The sequence below is a fragment of the Xiphophorus couchianus genome, chromosome 9, assembly GCF_001444195.1.
Source record: "Xiphophorus couchianus chromosome 9, X_couchianus-1.0, whole genome shotgun sequence".
In the NCBI taxonomy this organism is placed as follows: domain Eukaryota; kingdom Metazoa; phylum Chordata; class Actinopteri; order Cyprinodontiformes; family Poeciliidae; genus Xiphophorus; species Xiphophorus couchianus.
Window position 1 is genome coordinate 6,886,770 of NC_040236.1, and position 20,290 is coordinate 6,907,059.

Genomic DNA, 20,290 nt, shown 5'->3' on the forward strand with positions numbered 1-20,290 from the left:
AAAGCTTGACTGACAAGTGGAGGTGTGTGCATCAACATGTCTTTGTGTGTGTGAGAGAGAGAGAGGTGACGCATATCCATAAAAGCATGCCATGCTTACTCACTTAATCTGAGTTTTTGATGCCTCTGTGCACTGGAGCCATATTTGTCTTAGCTGTTCTTGTTCAACACATAAATCTAAGATGGTCTTTGTGAGATTGACCTGCCGGTACAGGTAAACTTAAAACTCAGAATATGTTTTTGGGGGACATAATCTGTAAAGCATCTTCAGCTAATTAAGTAACCTGCAAAATCAGGTAGTTATTTGCCTCAAAGAAAAAATCTCCACCTCAACAGATCTTTTTTTTTCCGCAGCTGCGACCAGAATCATTCATTTTAAATTAATTGGTGATTTCCATTCAAGTGAGCGTGTATATGTGGGTTGTTCCTGTGACGGACTGGCGACAGGTCCAAGTGTGTACCCCACCCCTCTCCCAATGACAGCTGGGATAGGCTGCACCCTGCATGGTTGTTTTAGCTTTTTGTTGGAGCTAGATTAACCTTCAGCCTCAAAGAAGTTTATAAAACTGTCATGATTTGTTGATACTAGTGGAAACAAGACTAACCATGTTTGAAAAAAAAGCTTTTTATGAAACACGTTGAAGGAACAAAAAGGATGGGGTGGGAAAAACTGCATGAACTTTCTTTGGGTTGATTTTCTCTAGACTCTTTTTGTCATTTCCACTACAGGAACCAGAGCCAAATCAGAAAACTGGAAATTTACCCTAAGAAACATAGGACAATTTGAACCGAACGTGGAGCTTACTTGTATGTAGTTGCTGTGCAGAAACCCCCCAGCATTTTGCTTGTCACCAGTTTATATAATCCTCTTCTATTCATAGTTTCTGTTAACTATAAATTACACAAGAGAAGTTCTTTATTCTTGTTTGCAAACAAAACAATTAGACCCAACCGACCATGCTTCAAATCACAGTGTTTTACATGGTTTGCATACAAAGACTTTTATACAATACACCAACGTTAGTGGAAACATTTTATGAAGGAAAATACAGATTTCCGCTTTTACAACTCCATGACGTTGGACACACAGAGGGTAGAGTTTTCATCTCAGCTTTTATAACAAAATGTAACCAGCAAAGTTAAAGTATTTAAAATTATTGATGTTCTGAATTACAGATCAAAAGAACCACAACTGCCTGCTATTGTTGTTCTTTCAAAGATTTTAAGTTGGTATGGTGCAAAAACACTGCTGCAGCATGAGTGTGTAGTTATTCTTCCAAAATGGCACATCTTGCAGGCTTTACTTTATAAAGGTCTGGTGCTATTGCCAACCTTAAAGGGGACCTGTTGTAGAAAATTCACTTTGTGCGTTTTTGTTTTCTTTCATGTGGAACGCTACTGTTTCTAGAAACAATCAAATTCCTAAATAAAAGCATTTAGCTGTTTTATGGCAATATGAAAGTTGTCTTTTTGTGTCTAGCAGAACAAGCTGTTTTGACAACTTCCCGGATATTAAGTCACAATCGGTGGACTGCACTGCTACCTAGCAAACCCAGTCCAACTCACCTAGCAACCCAAGCAGAGGTCAAGCACTTTTGGTCAGCTGGTTTTATTGTTGTATGCATTGTACAATGGCTGCTGGAAAAGACAAGTGTTATGTTTTTTACTTACCATTCAGAAACTGCTCCTGGATCCTTGATCGTTGTGCAGGAGACTCCACTTTTTCTGCTTTTGGGTCTCACTCAGGTTTCGAAGTTGGACCATTGTACAATTGTGCATCTGTCTGCAGCTATTTTCACGGATATAAACGCCAGTGTAAATGTTGGGAGGAGGTGGTGGGGGGTGACCAGCAGCAGCTTGTTTGGATTTAAAGTGACAAGAGGCTCTGAAACTGCTTAGTCTGAAAGAGGCTCAAAATAGGCAGAACTGAGCAGGTTAAATTTCATTATCTGAGAAAGATTATATGCAAAAAGTGCCATAAATGCCCCTATGTGCCTGGAAAAGACATAACACTGCCCATTTAATAGATAAAGTGACTAATAGTGGGTAGATGATTATACGAATAGGTTTTGAGTCTGTTAATAAATTGTTTTGATGATGCCTTTAGTATTCTGGTTAAATGGCTCTGTTTTGTACTCCTGAATGGAAATGCATTTAAAAACCAGCCAAAGTAATTAAAATGTTCTGGGAAACTACTCTTGTTCCTAAAAAAAAAAATGTTTGTCCAGTAAAAATGCGCTTTTCAATAAACTTACCTTTAAACTGTGCTTCTTTGTCAAATACATTCAGAAATTACTGTGTGTAAAAATAGGCAACTGTTTTAAGTGTCAAAAGCTTACTAAATCATCACTGCTCCTCAAGGTGGTAAATGAAGCAGCCCCTCTGAAGTTTTTTTTTTTTTTAAATCATTGATTCACTTTAGAACTGTCCAAAAGTAAATATTTAGTGATGTTGCTTTAGTTTAGCTCTGATCAGCTTTTATTTTAAGCATAACATGTAAACTAAAGGAAAATCTGTAATTTTCTTCAGGCAGCCCTGCAGGCACTATCCCCCCTCAGCCCACTAACTTAAAAATAGGAGTGGGATTATTTGTGGGTCGTTGTGGTTTTAGCGTGTGTGTGTGTTTGCTCCCCCACCCCCGTTACAGCCAGCAGCGTACTTAGCACGGGCTTTAAATAGCTAACTCAAATAAAATGAGAGGAGACCAGGGATCAGAGGCTGAGAGGGACTCTGTGAGGGAGGCATTCCCAAACGGAAGCCGGCCTTTGGATTTCCAAACACCATTCGCAGCAAGTAATGCCAGGAATGTGATGTTGTCCAGAAGCTCTGGCCGGCGGCTGTGAAAACCACTTTGCCACCAGGTGCTGGTGTGCTGTCTGACAGGAAGTGCAGCAGGAAGTGCAAATGGAGGGGCAGAAAATGGCGATAGGTGACTCAGCAGATTGAGGACAGACTCAGGCTGTGTGAGGGGGGAAGGCAGAACCTCTATCAACCCAGAGAATCTCTGAACCCTGTAAAGGCAACACGACTCCCCCTCCGAAACAACCTCTTTCCCATCCTCTAACTGCTCTTCCTTCTTTTACACACTGTGTTAAATTTCTATTCTTTCTCATTCTTTTTACCTTTTGACGGCCTTCTTTGTGTTCAGGCTGTGGGAAAGTTTCCCGTAATGGTGAGGTCATCCACCAACGAAAGCTACCCCCACCCCTCATTCTCGCACACACACACACACACCATCACTGCACACCCCCCTTGTCCATGCTGTCCCCCGAAGGCCAGGCAGGACTGGAGGATACCAATACATCCCCACATCTCTGTCCCACTTCCAGATCCCTGGGGCTCCCTGCAGAGACCTGGATCCTGGAAAAAAAAGCCTCATTCAGAACTGCTATCTACTGATTTGGGGACAGATGTCCCATCACTCAATCCGCAAGGCACCTGCAGGATGCATCAGGCATTAAACTCCCAACCCCCATCATCTGTCATGTGCACTCCAGAACGTTCTCGTTATCACTCACACACAAACATGGAGACAGTCTTTCTGGTGTTGCTTAGGAAGCCTGTGGTTCTCTACGCATGAGCAGATTCGCCCTGATTCTCCTCCTGCTGGTCCTTGCTATGAATCCATAGTGGCTGCAAACTACAAACCAGGAAAAAAGTTAAATACATTATAGTTGTTTTAGTATATGCAAAAAGTGGCTTCTGACTGCCATCTATTGGTAAAATTGTAAATTACAGCACTCTATTAAAAGAAGAGTTCACACAAAACTAACCAAACAGCAATTTCAAGACATTTTATTTCTACAAAAAAAAAAAAATAAATATAGATTGTTTAAATTAGTATGCTCCTTTAGCCCTTAAACATTTACACGTTTTCTTTTGAATTTATCACAACATTAAACCATAAAACTCTAAGATAAACTTGTCAAATATTCCCTGCTAATGCCAACTGGCTCATTCCACATCATTTATTGGATTGAATAATTAATTGTTCGGCCTTGGTTTACAGGAGAACCACACATGAAAACCATGTAAATGGCCTGCACTTGTACAGTGCTTTATCAAGTCCAAGGACTCCAAAGCACTATACACTGCAGTCATATAACTCATACAGACATTCACACACTGAATAGAGCAAGCAGACAGAAGAAAATGCTGAAAAGGACACGATGACTGAGAAGATCAGAGCGGGGATTTGAACCAGTAACCTACCAATTACAAGATGAATCCCTACACCTCTCCCACCCCGATCACGGGGTTCATCACAGCCTGGCACCTCCTTCCAATGCTATTCATCAGCTTGGTCACACTTTTCCGTGGAATGGAGTAACATTCCTCAACCAACATTTGTCACACAAGTCTACCAATGTGGCTGTGTTGGTCCCTTTGGCGTGAAGCACACACACAGGCTAAAACCATAAGTGTTTAGTGGGGTTGTGTTGAGGATGGTTGACAGTGCATTGCATCCTCTTCACTCCCAAGTTGTGAAGGCACAGTTTCTGCTAAATGTTATTCTGTCTAGGTGAGCATCGCTAACTTGAAAGACGGAGTTTGTCACTGAAGAGTAGAGATCTAATCTTGTCACTGGTGGCAGAATACAGTCTCAATATTTTCTGCATTGAGGTCATAGCCATTGATGACTGGCCTTATATTTCCATTAGGAGAGATGCTGTCCCACATCATGACACTGCCTCCACCAAAAGCAGTTTGGAATTGGCAGGAAAAATTTGAGAAGACCTTTTGCATAGCCCACATACTCAACTGTTTGCTATAAATAATGCTGCAGATGATAAATGTGTAGTTCAACACAATTATAAATTAAAGAAAAAAAATTGAGAATCAGACTAGAAAAGGGAATAAAACAAACTTGTATTTAGATATTAGGAACATATAGTACAAACATATAGTAGAACAATAAAAAAGTGACCGTTATATGAAATCCTAATGTACAGTATGTGTTAATACACAAAATAGCATGGCAAAAAGATTTTTAAACATCTTTAATGAAGGATGACTATTGTAATACAGAATACATCTTAAGTACAACCACACCGTTGCTTTTCTGATGTTGGTTGTTATTTATTTTGATTGAAATGAATTGTCCTGTGGTTACCAGAAAGTTGTGGTTAGAGCTGCAGATCTGTTTATCTGCCAAAAACTCTCAAGCTGAGGTATAAATTATGTTTTAATGTTTTTCACTACTGTATAGAATTAATGTCAGTGTTATAAAAATACAGTTTGGTTAAGAGACCTTTGTTTTTAATTTTACAAAAGCTCATCAAAGAAACTTGACAATTCAAATTCAGATTAAAATCTTTCATCTTAGATATTTATGTCATTGTTGTCTAAATATTCACTGATAATTTGGACAGAAGTGTGGAGCTGCCACTCAGGTAAAAGAAACATGGAGCACTTATTTTCACATTTTTACCATAATGTTGTAACAGTATATATACATATACCACTTTGTAGTTAATTTTACATGGATTAACAGAATAAATTATACTGTACAAATATGAAAATTATATTGCTAGAACTATATGTATATATATACGGTATATGTAGCAATAGGAGGATTATTATTATTGTTAAAACATGAAAATTAATTTCAGGTATAATTAAAATAAAAGCTAGCTCAGATTTGTTTTTTCTTTTTTGTTTTCCCTGAGTGGCAGTTTCATACGCCTGGAAAAATATGTTTTGAACACAATAAAAATTAACTAAAATATGTGTAGCTAGGAATGGCAAATCTTTTGAGGAAACAAAAGATTATACGTGAAATTGTAGAACAAATATACAATACGGCAGAAAATGTCAAACTAAGGATCTGATGAGTATGATGAGGCAAATAGTGACAACTTGATGACTACACCCACTTTTATTATGCCATTAATGTAAAAACTAGTATAATTTTAGTAAGTTAGTTTTAAGAAATATATTTTTATTCCTTTAAATTATAAAATAGTTTAAAAATCTGGAAAATCTTGCCTATACTTTCATATTCAGTGTTTTTTCAAAGCTGGAAGGCACGTCAACACTTTACTTTGCAAAGAGTCTGTCCAACAATGTAAGAACAATGACATCAGAGTCTTGGCTCCCTCCTCTGGAAGCATCCTGCAGTGCAGGCACAAATCATTTTGCAGAAAGAACCAACAGAATCCAGCGTGGAGTGTCAGGGATTAAAGTTTTTTTGGCTTTTCAACTTAGCCATAATTGTGAAATGACTCAACAACAGGGATTTGATCCTTGCCTCAAGTTCTCTTTATGAAGCAGATCATCTCCTTGTCCCATCACTTTTTGTGAGATCCAATCATGACTTTTGAGACAAAGTTGACGATGGCACTTGCCGGCTGCTCAGGGTCATGCTCAGCAAACAGATGGCATACATTTTCAGTTTCACTTTGAGATTTTCTGGCAACAAATCCAAAAATCCTGGAAGGAGGAAAACAAATGATTAACTTAAAATAAAGGGATTATGTTTTTTTCTTGTTTTGTTTTGTTTTTTCAGCAGTGTACAGTATAATATAAATAAGCCTGCAATGTTTGCAAAATTAAAAACAAAAGAAAATCACTCCTCTACCTGCCTGATGACATAGAAAAACTACTCTGAAACAATTTGCACAGGAACATACAACTGAGCTATTATGGCACCGCATTCGAGTTATGTTTATGTTAGTTTAATATTTTATACATGAATTTCATGCTAACATTGTTTTTTTATTGGAGATCTGATGACAACTAAAGCTGTCTAAAAGGATTTAAAATTTAGATGAATCTACAACTTGAATAAAGTCCCAAAAAGTAGTTCAAAAATGATTTCTTTGAATAATAGTTCAAAAGAATTAGTGTGTCAAATCACATTAAGAATCTTATTTACTAAATGTCTGCCTTAATTATAAAGCAATAAAAACTGGTGTCAAATACTGGGATTGGATCATACTGTTTAAGGAACCTTTGGCTACTGAAAATGAACCTTTGCTTTCATTTGAATTATTGCTTTTGTCTTTGACTTTAAGATTAATTCCTGGTATAATAAATTAAAATCATTTAAGAGTGGCTAAAGTACACCAAGCTCAAAAATGAGAAATAAGAAAACTCTGCATGAAGACAAAAAACAAACGACATGGCACATGCTCATCACAAAGACTTGTCAAGAATAAACTTACTTGGCTGTGGAGACGCTGTCTCTTGTCCACCTATTTAGGACAGAAACCACGATTGACATCAGGAATCATAGAGATGGATTACAATGAAATTAATAAAGCATCTAGCATTGTGTACTATTGAAGTAACTAAATTGTTACAGTCTTTACTGAGCCAGGTTAAAATAAATTGCAGCATAAACTCATTTACGGTAAATGTTGATGGAGGGAAAGGCATTTTATGAGCAAGAATTAATTTTATTCACTTATATTATCACTTCTGTAATAAAATATTTTTGTAAGATTATTTATATGCCAGAGTTGAAACCTTAAAATTCCTTCACACCAGAATAAAAAGGCTGTTACATATTTTTTGGGATAATGATGTATTTGTGCATGCGTAGCACTGTTACAAGTAGTACAGCAAGGAGGTTGCCATTATTAAGCTTACTGTGCCATTGAAAAACAATTTGTCCCTTTAAAAGTTCCGTATTGCAAATTTTAAGATTTGACAAATTAATGCAACTTTTTAAATGATGATTGATTAAGGGCAGAAAGATAACTAACACAACCTGGCCTTATATGAGAATATAACTGCCACCTGAACATAATATCTCCTTTAGGCAAACCTTGAGGCAACAAATGCTATCAACTGTTTCTGACAATAGCCAAAAAATCTTACTTAATGGAGAATGTAAAGGAGCAAAAAAAAATGTATGTTCAACATAATGGCACAGCTTCGAATAATTTCTTTGTTGAATTTTTTTTAGCCAGGTGTGTTTCAAATCACTGAATTGATTTGCAGCTATTTATTAATTATCAGTGACTGTTATTAACTTTACTAACTGGTGCAGATTTTAGATCTCATTTGGAGGTCATGGCTGCTGTAAGACTGGTGAAATTACTCACTTCCTTCCCTGTGGGTCCAGAGAACAGAATATAACTGTGTTCACAGTGTAGTGTCTCCTGAAGAACAGCCTACAGAGTCAAACACAGCAACACATCAGTTGTTTGTTTTTTTTTGCAGTTACCTTAATCTGAGTTTCTGTGCATCCTTTATGAAAACCCAAAACTATGAAAATTAAGTACAACTGTAAAAAATAAAATAAAGCTCCATATGTTATCGCATAACAGATATAACACTATAAAGCACATCATATTATACTATACTATATATATTTTAAACATTATAGTCTTACTTAGCAAAAATAATTAATAAATAAATAAACCATTCAGAATTAGCATTTTCAATCATGACAGTTTAGTATTTTCAAGTGTTGTTCTGATTTATACCCATATTTACAATTATGTGCCATTCAACATGAATGCACATATTCATTTCATCAGTATGAATAAATATTAAACGAATATCCAATATTCTTTCAGTTGTCTTATGAAAAACAACTGAAAGACTCAAATAAAAGTTGTAAATCACAAAATAAAATCAAGAAATAGTCAACTTTGGGACAAAACCTTTCAGCAACCAAGCCATTTACTTATTCCTAACTGTGACAATTCTATTGTCAAAATGTTGCCAATCAAATGCTCACTTCCTCTGGTTGTCTGTGAGCGTTATTCCCTGAGCCGACACTTTGAAGTGGACCACGGTGGAGGGAGGTGGAGGGTCCATGGAGAGTGTCAGTGTGGTTGCCTTCTGGACCGCTTGCTGACCCGTCAGAGACTCCAGCTCCACAGAACCCAGGAACCACACGTTACACGCTAACACCCAAAAACACATTAAATGAGTATTTCACCAAAAATAGGCACAAATGTCTGTTACTTTAAAAGACTACTTTATTGTCAGTAAATGTTTTACCTGCACCCTGTTTGAGAAGTTCAGCTGCTGAGTTTGTTGTTGTCTGTGTCGATGCGTCATTCAGCTCCTCTAAAGGATCTAATCGACATAAACAGCAATGATGTCACACATGAGTCACAATAAAGCATAAAGGTCAAGAAGAAATAAAATAAACATCATGGAAACTGATTAACTTTATCCTGAAAAGTGTCTTAGGAAATTTTCTTGTCTGGCAGGAAATCTAACATGTTTAATGTGTGATAGAATTACTAAAATTATTTCTGGTTTCTGTAAGCAAACAAATAGGTAGTATGTTTGTTAAAATGTTTTAAATTAAAAATATTTCACAGAAGTTATTGTTAAATTAAAAAAATAATAATAAAATAAGGAAGCACTCTACAGTAACAACACAGACTAAAATGTAATCTAAGTTTTTGACTGAGACACAGAAGGTAAACTCTCAGCTCTGCCTTCAGGATAAATTGTGAATGTTTACCTCTATCAGGCAGGATGAGTTTACAGGGCAGAGCCAGAGGGGTGATGGAGTGCTGACACACCAGAGCTGTGAGGCTTCCTGTGAAAAATTCAATGTTATTAAAACACAGCGGCAATTTGTCTTTACCACCAGTAGAGGGGGGTAGAAAACCACTTCAAAATCTTGGGTTTAATCTGTAGCTATTTGTTTTTATTTAGTCAAGCATATAGTGAAAAAAAAATCTTGGAAAATTATTTTCACCAAAGTACGGCTCATTGGGGCAGCCTTTAAGACGAACTCCTTTAGGTGTACACTCAATCAGGAAGTGCCTCACTAGCTCGCTGGACAGATCTCCCACTGAAAACAAAAACAGAATTTAAGAAGAAAAAGAAAACTACATTTACAAGTGAAATTGTTATATTAACTTTAATATCTTAGAACATGTTCTTTCAATGTTTAAAATAAAGATTCTCACACATTACACAAAGAAGCTTTAAAAAGTGGAAGCTGCTGGAATTTCCGGGATGAGTTTTCTTTATTTGCCACATTTCTGGAGTTATGGGGCAGATAGTTTTTAAATGTTCAATAAAAACTGAGTAGAAAGATGTATCATAGTCTGATGAAGACAAACTTTAATGTTTGGGTCACAATTTCTACTGGTACCTTGTTGTACATACACAAAAGATCACCATAGCCACACTCAAACATGGAGGAGGCAGCATCATGCTGTGGATTTCCATTAGATGGGACAGTGGTTTTGTTGTTTATCTTTTTGTCAAGAAGGATGAAGTCACAAACAGCTTCAAATAAGAACAAGTTTTATTCCAAAACTAGAAGCTGTTGTCTAACAAGTTGAAGAGAAAGATGGATTTAAGTTATAAAAGTTTTAGAAAAAAATAAACTAGAAGAAAATCCAAGCCAGAGTCCAGAACTAGACCTTACAGAAAATCTGCTGCACCATTTAAAAAAGAGATTTCCTCCCAATCTGATGGAGTTTCAAACTGAGAGTGGGTAAATGTTGACAAGTCAGGATCACAAACTGTCAGTTGAATGCTAAAATTCAATCAAAAGATACTTCAACACAGTGCTAGGTAAGGTGTTGATAATGCAGCAGCATTTTTTAAACATATGTTTTCCCCTGAACAGATGTTAGTCATACAAGGACATGAATCATATTAAAAGTGAAAAAAGATTTTAAATGGTTCCTTATTATGATTTTTCACATCCAAGATCCACTATAAAATTACAAAACCTTGCATTCGTTCTAAGGTAATCCAATCACCTTTTTTACTGTGGTGTACCACTGAGGGAGGAGGCGTGGCCACCTTCATGGCCAGTCCATACGCCCCGCGAAATGAATGGCTGTCTCTGACGATGAACGAACCGGGCTCTTTGTCCTTCAGCACTGCGATGGCTAATCAGAAGGTCAACATAGGGAGGAAGCAGTGAAAGGCTAAAGTTAAAATCACATTCATACTGAAAGAGGAAGAAAAAAAACTTTACACAGAGGTGTATTATACGCTCACTGGTAGCCGCCTGGCTTTCTGCTCCAAGGCCAATATTTACCTTGGTCTCTGGAAATGTCGGGCTTGTACCAGAACTTGGACGTGTCCTGAACAAACTTCACAGTGTCCTGCTTACTGCCAGAGTCTGTGGGGCACAAATCAGAGCTTGGCGTTAAGTTTCAGGATGGTGATGATGGGTAAAATGAGGAGGAAAGATCAGACAGATTTTCAAAGTCTGGACAGGTGGTGAATTGGGATCATTTTCATTTTAACACAAATGATCAAACATGTTAAATTGACGGCATTCAGTGTCATTGACACCCTTTTGAAATTTACAGAAAATATATTTTATGCTCTATCTGGGCAGACTTTTTTTTAAATTATTTTAATTATTTATTTTTAATTATTTTTAATTATTTTTTTTAAATTATTCACTTGACTTTAAGTTTCACTGTCTTTTATCTGAGGAAGTGCACTAAAATAATAAAAATAATGAAGTAATCTAGTCCTTTGACCACTAAAGGTAAAATCATTTTCATCTCTACTGTAAGAAGACCATGGTTTCTGGAGCTTTCTGGATATTTGTGTCCCACTCTGAATCAAGTCAAATTAAATTTGGCACTTTTCAAAAAAGTCATTTATTATTAAATAGATATGAGGATTTCTTCTGAAGCTATTTTACCTCATTTGTCTGCAATTTTACAACTCATTTATAGAAGTTTTTGTTTTAATTAATATGCATTTTTACTGATTAAGAAGAGTCCAAATCAAGACCAAGCCAACACCCAGATGCTTGCCATTTTTCAAATTGCATTTTAAACAGCTGACAAAATACTTTTCTTCTAAATAATCAACAACTAATAATCAATAGGTTACTTGAATAACCTATTGATTAATAATCAATAGCCCAAACACCTGAGAGAGGCATCTTATTCAGTCATGTGTGTCTGCAATCTCCTTCCTTTGGTCACTACCCAAAGTTTGTGACCACAGACAAAGGTAGGAACTTAAATCGACCAGTAAAAGAAGAGCCTCTCGCCATTTTGCTCAGCTCGCTCTTCACCACAAGAGATTGGTACAGACCTTGCAGCAAAGGCTGCAACAATTGATCTCCCTCTCCATTTTTCCCTTATTCGTGAACAATATCCCAAGATACTTAAAACACCTCTACTTCTGGCTAAAGACCGTGGTCTCGGATTTGGAGGCACTGAGCCTAATCCCAGCCCCTTCACACTCAGCTGTGAACTGCTCCAGTGAAAGCTGGAGATTACAGTCAGATAAAGCCAACAAAACCAGAATCTTTTTTAGGTAAGATTTAAGGGATTGAACAAGTCAGCAAAACTAGAGGATAAAGATGTATGACTTCTGTCTTAGACAAGTAAAAGACAAGAAAAGAAGTGGCAGGATTCTCTCTTCCCCTAACTTATTGTGCTTTGTTCACCTTACATACTTTATTGGAAAACTTATGTTGCTAAAAGTTTTACCTACAAGTACACGTCATGATATTTTTGGAGAACATAAGAATAGGACCTTAAGTAGAGTTTTAATATAATTTAGGTTTAATAAACACAGATCAGAAGAAAACAAATCAAATGCGATGCCGAATTGAGACCAAATAAGACTTAATAGTACCTGCTCCGGGTGACGAGGCCCCACTAAGTCCTCTGAACGGATCTGAGGTCAGGGACGACGACAGAGGGATACTGAGGCTGCTGCCGCTGCGCGGGCTGGAGAACCCGCTCAGAGAGGGGGATCGTGAGCCCAGCTCTCCCACCTCACCTGTTCTTCTCTTCTCCGGCAGTAGGGGAGCAATCCCTGCATCTCCCCCAAGATTCAGATTCCCGAGTCCCTCCACGGCTTCCAGCAGGCTGTGCTCCAGGCCGCCGTTTCCCAATAACAACAACGAGGACAAGTCTGTGCTGTTGGTTCCACTGCGGTCCCCTGAGCTCCCTCCCCGGCCCCTCTGAGCGCCCCGCGGGGAACTGTGAGCATTAGGAGAGCTGAGAAGTAGCGGGGATGTAGATTGTGGAGGATACGGCGAGTTCAAAGAGTTTGGTGTCCGGTTGTGCCACACAGGAGGCGGAGTGGAGCTGCAAGTAAAGATAAAGATACAACATGGATCGAAATATTTTTTCACATAATAATTTAAGAAGCTATCTAAACTTGGAGAAACCCTTGACACAGATTCCCTGCTTAGGAGGGCTGTAGAAGAAAACAAACTGAGCTGGGTTGTGGGTGCAGTTCTCCGACACAAATATTCAGGCTTTAGGTGATATGAATTTAAAACACACATACAAATAATCCATGCATGCAGAAGTGTTATAGCCACAGTCTGTATTGTCAGTAAAGATTCTAATAATATTTAAGCTGTTTATAATGTCAGGACTTTATTTTATATTTTAAGCCTTCTCTTATGACTGTGCACAGCATAAAAGTATCGTGTCAAACCCTTTGAGTTGAATGACCATGAAAACAACCACTTTGTCTCAGGTAAGATATGTGAAGCTGCAGAGGCCAAAGGTTCACAGACACATCTGAAAACAGCCTGATGAATTTGAATTTCTGTTGAAGCTGCAGATCAAAATCAGCTGCATGAATCAACAGGGCCAACGGGCTCTGTTTCAAGAACCTGGACTACTGCTGGTCCAGGAATGGTGAAGCCTGTTTATAACCATACGTCATAAAACCAGAATGTTTTATTTTGCAATGTGGGGGTAATAACACTTCTATATTTGGTTTTTTGCTAAGATAAAAGACATATTTGAATAGAAGTTGGAGTAGCTGAAAGAATTCGTCTTTTGTTTGAGCCGGATTCTACTCTGATGTATGCGAGAGGAACAATCAATATCTATATGAAAGATATCAAAGCACAAAGGTCATCGCTGCATCAGAGTGTGCTGAACTCTAATTGTAAAGGAATGCTTGGACAAGATATTTGGTAAGCTATTATGTTTCAAATGCATTTACATCATGTCGTGGATTGCATCTGTGCATGCCAGTAACATATTTGCTAAGTCGGATGAACTTTGTCTGAACTCTATGCCCACGCTTGATGTAAATTTTATTGACAGATACTAAAGCTCCCAGAGAGCGGTGTTTTAGTAAATACTGCAATGGCAATCTTTGACATTGCATTATTGTGCAGTGTTAAATAAAAACAAGTTGCTAAATAAACTAGTACATGATTAACAAAGACTAAAAAGTTACATTTATAAGCAGTCCTTAAAAGTGGATATATCTCTCTTTGTCATCCCTACATGTATTTTATTTTTTCCTTCTTATACTTCATTTACTCAGTGTTTTTTTTCCTCAATCTAATTAGCCAGGGTGCATCTAAGCACCATAAAATCAACATTGTTGCGAGAGGCGACTGTCAAAATGTGACTATTCCTGTTTTAAATTCTAGTCCTTGGTGCATGTGAACGCTGCAACAGTGTATATGGATCACCACATTCTGGATTATTTAGGGTTAGGGTTAGGGTACCCTTACCCTAACCCTTTCCAACCCTTATCGATCAGCATCTCCTTTCTGGAAAAAATCACAAAATAAATATTCACTTTATGACTCAGAAACGTCTTTTTATTTTGAAGACTTTCACCTGTCTGTGTATTGGAGGGGGCTGCTAGTTGACACTGAGCTCATGGAGCCAAAGATCCTCTGTGTGACAGGCACGTCCGACCGGAACAGATCTCTGTCTGTGGAACCACCAGAGTGGTTCATGCCATCTAGGAAACCTCTGGGTTCTGAGCAAAGGACAAAGAGAAAGCAGAATCAATTTAATACTTTTTATAGCTTATAGATTATAGTTGGAGAGAATAGAAACACATTTGTCATGTTTTACAGTACAAACTTCTCACACATAAGGATTGTTCTGTAAGGGATATAAGCAGCAATGAATAGCTTCATTTTTCAGATCTGCCGTTGAAATCAGCAGATCCTGCATTGCAAGATGTGCTTTTGTACGAAGCAGAAGCTGAACTGGTGTGGGGCTGTCAGGACATATATGCAAACATGACGTCCTGATTGTGTCATTCCGCAAACACACAGACGAGCCTCCTCAAGCTAAAGAACAGGATCGTGAAGCACCATGAGTCACGGGGAAAACAGTCATTCATTATAAAGGGCTCGTTGTTTGGCCTGCTGAGCCTCCTCACTTCACCCCCTCCTTCCTCCCGACTTCTGCTCTGTGTCTCTATTGCAGTGCAGGAGGTGCAGGAGTTAACTCGCTGCCAGCTGTGTTAACTGAACAGGCAACATCATTTCGAGGGGATTTCATAATAACACTAACACCGAATGCACATAATGCAATACACATAATGCTCTTGTGTACTTAGTCTGTATAAACATCGCATGCACACGTGAAAAGCAATTGTATAAAGTAGATTCAAACACTTTGTGCTTTAGATTTTAGTGTTAGTTAGGATTCTTTGGTTGTCAAACCCCAGTCCTTCAGCAGAACAGTGTGGTATGACGGCAAATCAGACGTTTCATTCAAGCGAAGCATTTTGAGGTTATTTGCATAGACTGCCTGTTTTAGCAGTTCATTGTATTATTTTGTTTTTTGGAAATTACATTTAGCTATATTTTGTATTGGATTTTTCTACTTGTAAAAAATCTAACCTCAAATCGCAACTCAGCTTTGCCTTCAAATTGATGACCTAGTTTAAGTGAAATAAAAAAGATACCTTCATGAATACATGAATTATTTAAATTATGACTAATTAGTCTTTTATTATTCATTAGAATAGTATAAATTAAAATAAAGAATGGATTTTATATAAATCCCCGGATACATCACTTGTCTTAGGGCTTATATGCAGCTTGGAAAGTTGTTGCTGTTGATGCTCGTAGGAAACACATTAAACCAAAGGGGAGGAGAGCATCACAATTCCTCAAACATTCCCACAGTCTCTGTCACTTTTTTCTCTCTTGGGATTGCCCCTGGAAAGCAGCTGAGCTTCTTCTTTTCTCTGAGTTCCCATGGATCATTTTCCTCACTGGTGTTTGTCACATCTGCTGCTTATCCTGCCAGATGACATATCTACCAAACCTGCTGCCTCAGTGATGAGCAAATAACTCATAAGACAAGGTGTTGGTGCCATCTTGCAGCATAGACCATGTGTTATTTTCTTTTACTAAATGAATTATGTAAACTGTAGAATGACTTAAGATTTGATGCTCACAGACACTCTCCAATGTGATCGATCTACAGATGTTTTTAAAAGAAGACTGGTAGAGACATGTCCTCAAACACTTGCAGCTGAGCAGCGGTTTTGGGGGTCTGATTACATATGGATCCCAAACTTTTTAGTCTTTAATGTTAAAAAGCCTCACATTGTTTTTAGTCCACTTGACAATTACGCAACACCTTGTGTTGGTTGATCACATAAAATATAATGCAAGTTTCTCACTGAATGAAAACTTTTGCAAGCCATTTTACATTTACTTTTTTTAAATGAAGTAAGCTGAAAATTTGCAAAAGTCCTACTTCTTCTAAATCATCCAATTTAGTTATTTTAACTTCACAGTAAATGCATTGCAGTGTCCAAAATTAAGACCGTTTCACATTCACAACAAGAACTCCAGTATTGAAACTGCACAGATTTCTTTTCACTTTGAGTGAGCACAAAGCCTCTCACAAAGTTTACGGTCAACTTATGAAAAACCTTTTCCAGATGGCACTGACCCATGTGGGCTCGTCTGCCAACCACCACCAGCAACAGCCCCAGCCCACAACACATGCACATACTTTCTGCATCGCAGAGTGATGGTACCATGGCTCTGACTACAAAAGGGGCATACCTTCACGCTCGCCATGAAGATAGTTACTATTTATCAAAAGAGAAGGTTATCTGGGGATCTTCCCATCTGATCACACTTCTTGTTGAACAAAAAGAAGAGAATTAAATAATGGCATATAATAAGCCAATAATACATGAGCAGCTATGCTGGGCAAACAGCCCACAGACCACAGGAATGTGGGTACAAGCACTTGCACTCGCACTGAAGCTAAAACTGAGCCCGCATGACCATCTTACAGCTGTTTATATCTGTCACATTAAAAAAGTGAATGTTTAAAGATGAGAATCAAAACAAAACAGGGGGAAATCAGCTACTGCTTCCCAAACACACTTGTGCAATATTTAAACTTCTGATCTTAGCAAAAAAGAAGTGGGTTTTGCAAAAGCTGCTTAGAAGTGAAAAATGTCCATGACAAAAGATCTAAGGCTCTTCAGTTCCAGACCTGAAGGGCCACAACCATCTTTAAAATGTTTCCTTGCTGGATTTAGAATGAATTATTCATTAGTAAGCACCTGCAGAATGTTGAGGCATATTGAGGGCACACTCCAACCATTTGAATAAGGTGTGCTTTAGAAGGACAAGGTGTCTATTTAATGTTAGCTATAAGCTCTGTGATGTACAGAATGGGAGGTTTATCCACAAAAAGAGGGAGCAAACAAAAGCAACACTGAAAATAAAGTTGCATAATACATTCAACATAATGGACATAAAGGAAACTGTGTTTAGAGAGAGGAGTAAGTTAGTAAGTTAAGAACCAAATATCAATTTACAGTATCTCCTGGTTTTGAATAGTCTGTACTGAAAAGGCATCTGCTTGTAGTTCATGATTTGTTGTTTAACAACAGACCAAAGTGTTGAGTTTTCACAACTCTCCTACACATTCCTGATTTATTCAGGAATTCTAGTCATTCAATAGGGGGCTGTTTTATTCGGCTACAGAAAAAAAATATTGACTTATCAGAGTGGTATAAGCAGGAGAAGCAGCTTCAGATAAGAAAAAAAAAGTTATTATGTTCTCTAGACAGAGAACATAATAATTTCTCTAGCGCTGTTAAGACTCAACAACACAAAGACGTCACAGTGTTACAGTTATTTGTACATTCTTACAATTATAATACATTTGATTCTGCTGTTGTCCATGTCTTTCTACCGAACACAGAAAGTTGGTTTCCCAGATCTTCTTTCTCTGGAAATTCTCCCCATATACGTCTGAAGGATCCCCTTCTTCCTCCAGCTCAGTTCCCTCAGTCTGCCTTAAGGTCTTCACCCATTAAGCCATTAAATGGATGTGCCGAGACCAATGCTGTGCGTGGTCTCACAGAGATAAAGCAGCTGCTCTGTCTCTGCTCTAACTTTTACCACATTCTGAACCACCTGTGAGTGATCCTTTTATTTATCAGCAACACATCAAGCTTACCTTCTTTTGAAAGCTTTGATTTGTGGATTTTCTCCATTAAGAAGTTGATGTGAGTTGTCTTTGCAATTTTTTAAGACTTTAAGACTGAAGACTCAAGATGAACAGCATCTATAATCCAGGATTTTCTTCTGTTTGAAGGAAGGAAAAAGGGAAGGAGGGAAGAGGGAAAGGAAGGAAGAGAAAATAGAAAGGAAGGAATGACAGAAAGAAGGAAGGAAAGGTTTTGCAAAAGCTGATTAGAAGAGAAAAAATCATGTTTCACCTCTAAGAAAGGAAGGAAGGAAAAAAGGTTACCAGAGAGTAAATTAAAGAAATGAAGATGAGACATTGAAGAAAAGCACAAGGAAAAGAATGATGAAAGAAAAGGTATGGAGGGCACAAGGAACAGTTGAAGAAGGGAGGACAGAATAAAGGAAAATGGAAGGAAAGACTGAAAGAACAACACAATATCTAGATAATAAGATGCAGAATAAAATCTGGAAATAAAAATTCTTTTCATGGTCTAATTTTGTTTTCCATACAATTACAAGCATAGAAAGTATTTAAATCCAATTCCATAAATTTTTAAAAATGTTGAAGCAACCTGTAGCATTAGATGTAAAATACAAGAACAAGAACAAGCAAAATAGGTCTGTAAGCTATCTGAATCACCTGAAATCTCTCCATCGCCAGATGTATAGAAGCACAAAAGGAGAAAGAAGCTGCTTCAGCTGGATCACTTCAGCTAGTGAGGCCATAGGTGCCCATGACTAAAGAAAATGAAAACCTAATTCCAGGTCTCAAAATTGCAGCTGGGAAAAACATTTGCCATATAAAAATAACCAACTTGGAATATTGGACATTGATTGCACTGATTCATCGGAAAAATACATTTCTATTGGCCTGCATTTCTCACTATAAATGGCTTTAACTATTTAAAAGTAACATTAAACCCAAAAATTAAAGCAAGATGTGTTTCTGTAAGAACAGCTAAACTATGAATATCTGCATGACAGTGTTGTGCCTTTGATTGGCTGTGACATCTCTGTTGGTAGCCTTCACCACAGTAAGCACCCCAATGAAAACAAGAAAGGCTTTTTCAAAGCAATCAAGGTCAGTAGAGCAGAAATAAAAAGGGGGGGAAATGGCCCCTCTTTGTTAACCACTAATGCATCAGCACTCGATGGAGGCCAAAATAAGCCCTTAACAGGATGAGATCATGAACGCAGCAGTGGAACAAACCACCTCATCCTACAAGCAAATATGAGATGCCAGACAGGCTGCAGACGGTGCTACCCAGGAGAATGCAGACTGAGGTAAGTGTTTTTTTTTTTTTATGTGCACAAAACAGATGTAAAAAACAGGCTCTTAAAAATATTGCAAAATGCTAGGAAAAGGTGAAAAATTACAGTTGTTTGAAGATGCCAGAGGCTTGTGTACCTACTTCTCCATGCAGTTTCTCAAGGACAAACAGTACAGCTCAAATAAATAAATAGATACAATAAGCAGATAAATTTCTGAAAATACCAATTTCACTAAGAAATCATAGCTTTAACAGGCAGCCCAATAAACTTTTAAGCTTTTTGCCACTCATGTGGGCGTGTACATACCAAGAGATGCCGTCATGATGGTGACAGCCCCAGAAGTTATCCCGTTATTGGCCGGTTATTTCAAAACTTCCAGGGTCTCTCACCTTCCTGTTGCTCTTTCTGCTACCACCCACTGGGAATGAATTCTTCCTTTTTACCCGGAACGTCTTCCTTCTTATTCAGCAAGCCTGAGCTCCACTCGCAGAAGAGATCTTAAGTTTTTGAAGCCGGAATAGTTTTTTCTTCCATACACAACTCCTTTCATCCCCCAGATGGAAAAATAAGCCCCCCATTTGTTCTTGCCGTGTTGTGACGCCACTCGACTTCTGGGTTTGTATGGAGGGAGGGACAGAAAGAGGGAGGCGGGGAGGAGGTGTATGGAATTTCTTCCTCCTCCTCTCCTCCTCCATCCCTCCCTCTGTTTTACTGACCACTAGCATTGTTCCTGCTGGGTCACTGCGAGAGTTTTCCCCCAATCAGAGCGGATTCCAGTGGGGTCAGGGGTGACATGTGGCCTTTTATGGAGCAGCAACAGCGACAGGAGATGGTGGGGTTTGTAGGGCTTCAAAAAGGCCTCTCTGTCCAG

The 20,290-nt window shown here is 38.0% G+C and overlaps 1 protein-coding gene across 6 annotated transcripts in view; it reads right to left on the bottom strand.

Moving 5' to 3' along the window:
• Positions 1–4,848: 4,848 nt before the first annotated feature.
• Positions 4,849–20,290, bottom strand: part of LOC114150874 (tensin-3-like) — a 43,521-nt gene continuing 28,079 nt past the window's right edge. For 5 of the 6 annotated variants that reach the window (XM_028027615.1, XM_028027613.1, XM_028027612.1 and 2 more), the window contains 11 exons: positions 14,516–14,660; positions 12,549–13,006; positions 10,978–11,061; positions 10,694–10,825; positions 9,673–9,768; positions 9,433–9,510; positions 8,958–9,035; positions 8,692–8,860; positions 8,051–8,119; positions 7,166–7,195; positions 4,849–6,431 (listed from right to left, as the gene is read on the bottom strand). In XM_028027615.1, coding sequence (XP_027883416.1) covers positions 6,290–6,431; positions 7,166–7,195; positions 8,051–8,119; positions 8,692–8,860; positions 8,958–9,035; positions 9,433–9,510; positions 9,673–9,768; positions 10,694–10,825; positions 10,978–11,061; positions 12,549–13,006; positions 14,516–14,660 — 1,481 coding nt within the window. In that variant the 3' untranslated portion in view covers positions 4,849–6,289. Of the gene's footprint in view, positions 6,432–7,165; positions 7,196–8,050; positions 8,120–8,691; positions 8,861–8,957; positions 9,036–9,432; positions 9,511–9,672; positions 9,769–10,693; positions 10,839–10,977; positions 11,062–12,548; positions 13,007–14,515; positions 14,661–20,290 lie in introns of those variants that run through there. The other variant, XR_003596852.1, reaches the window with a different exon arrangement.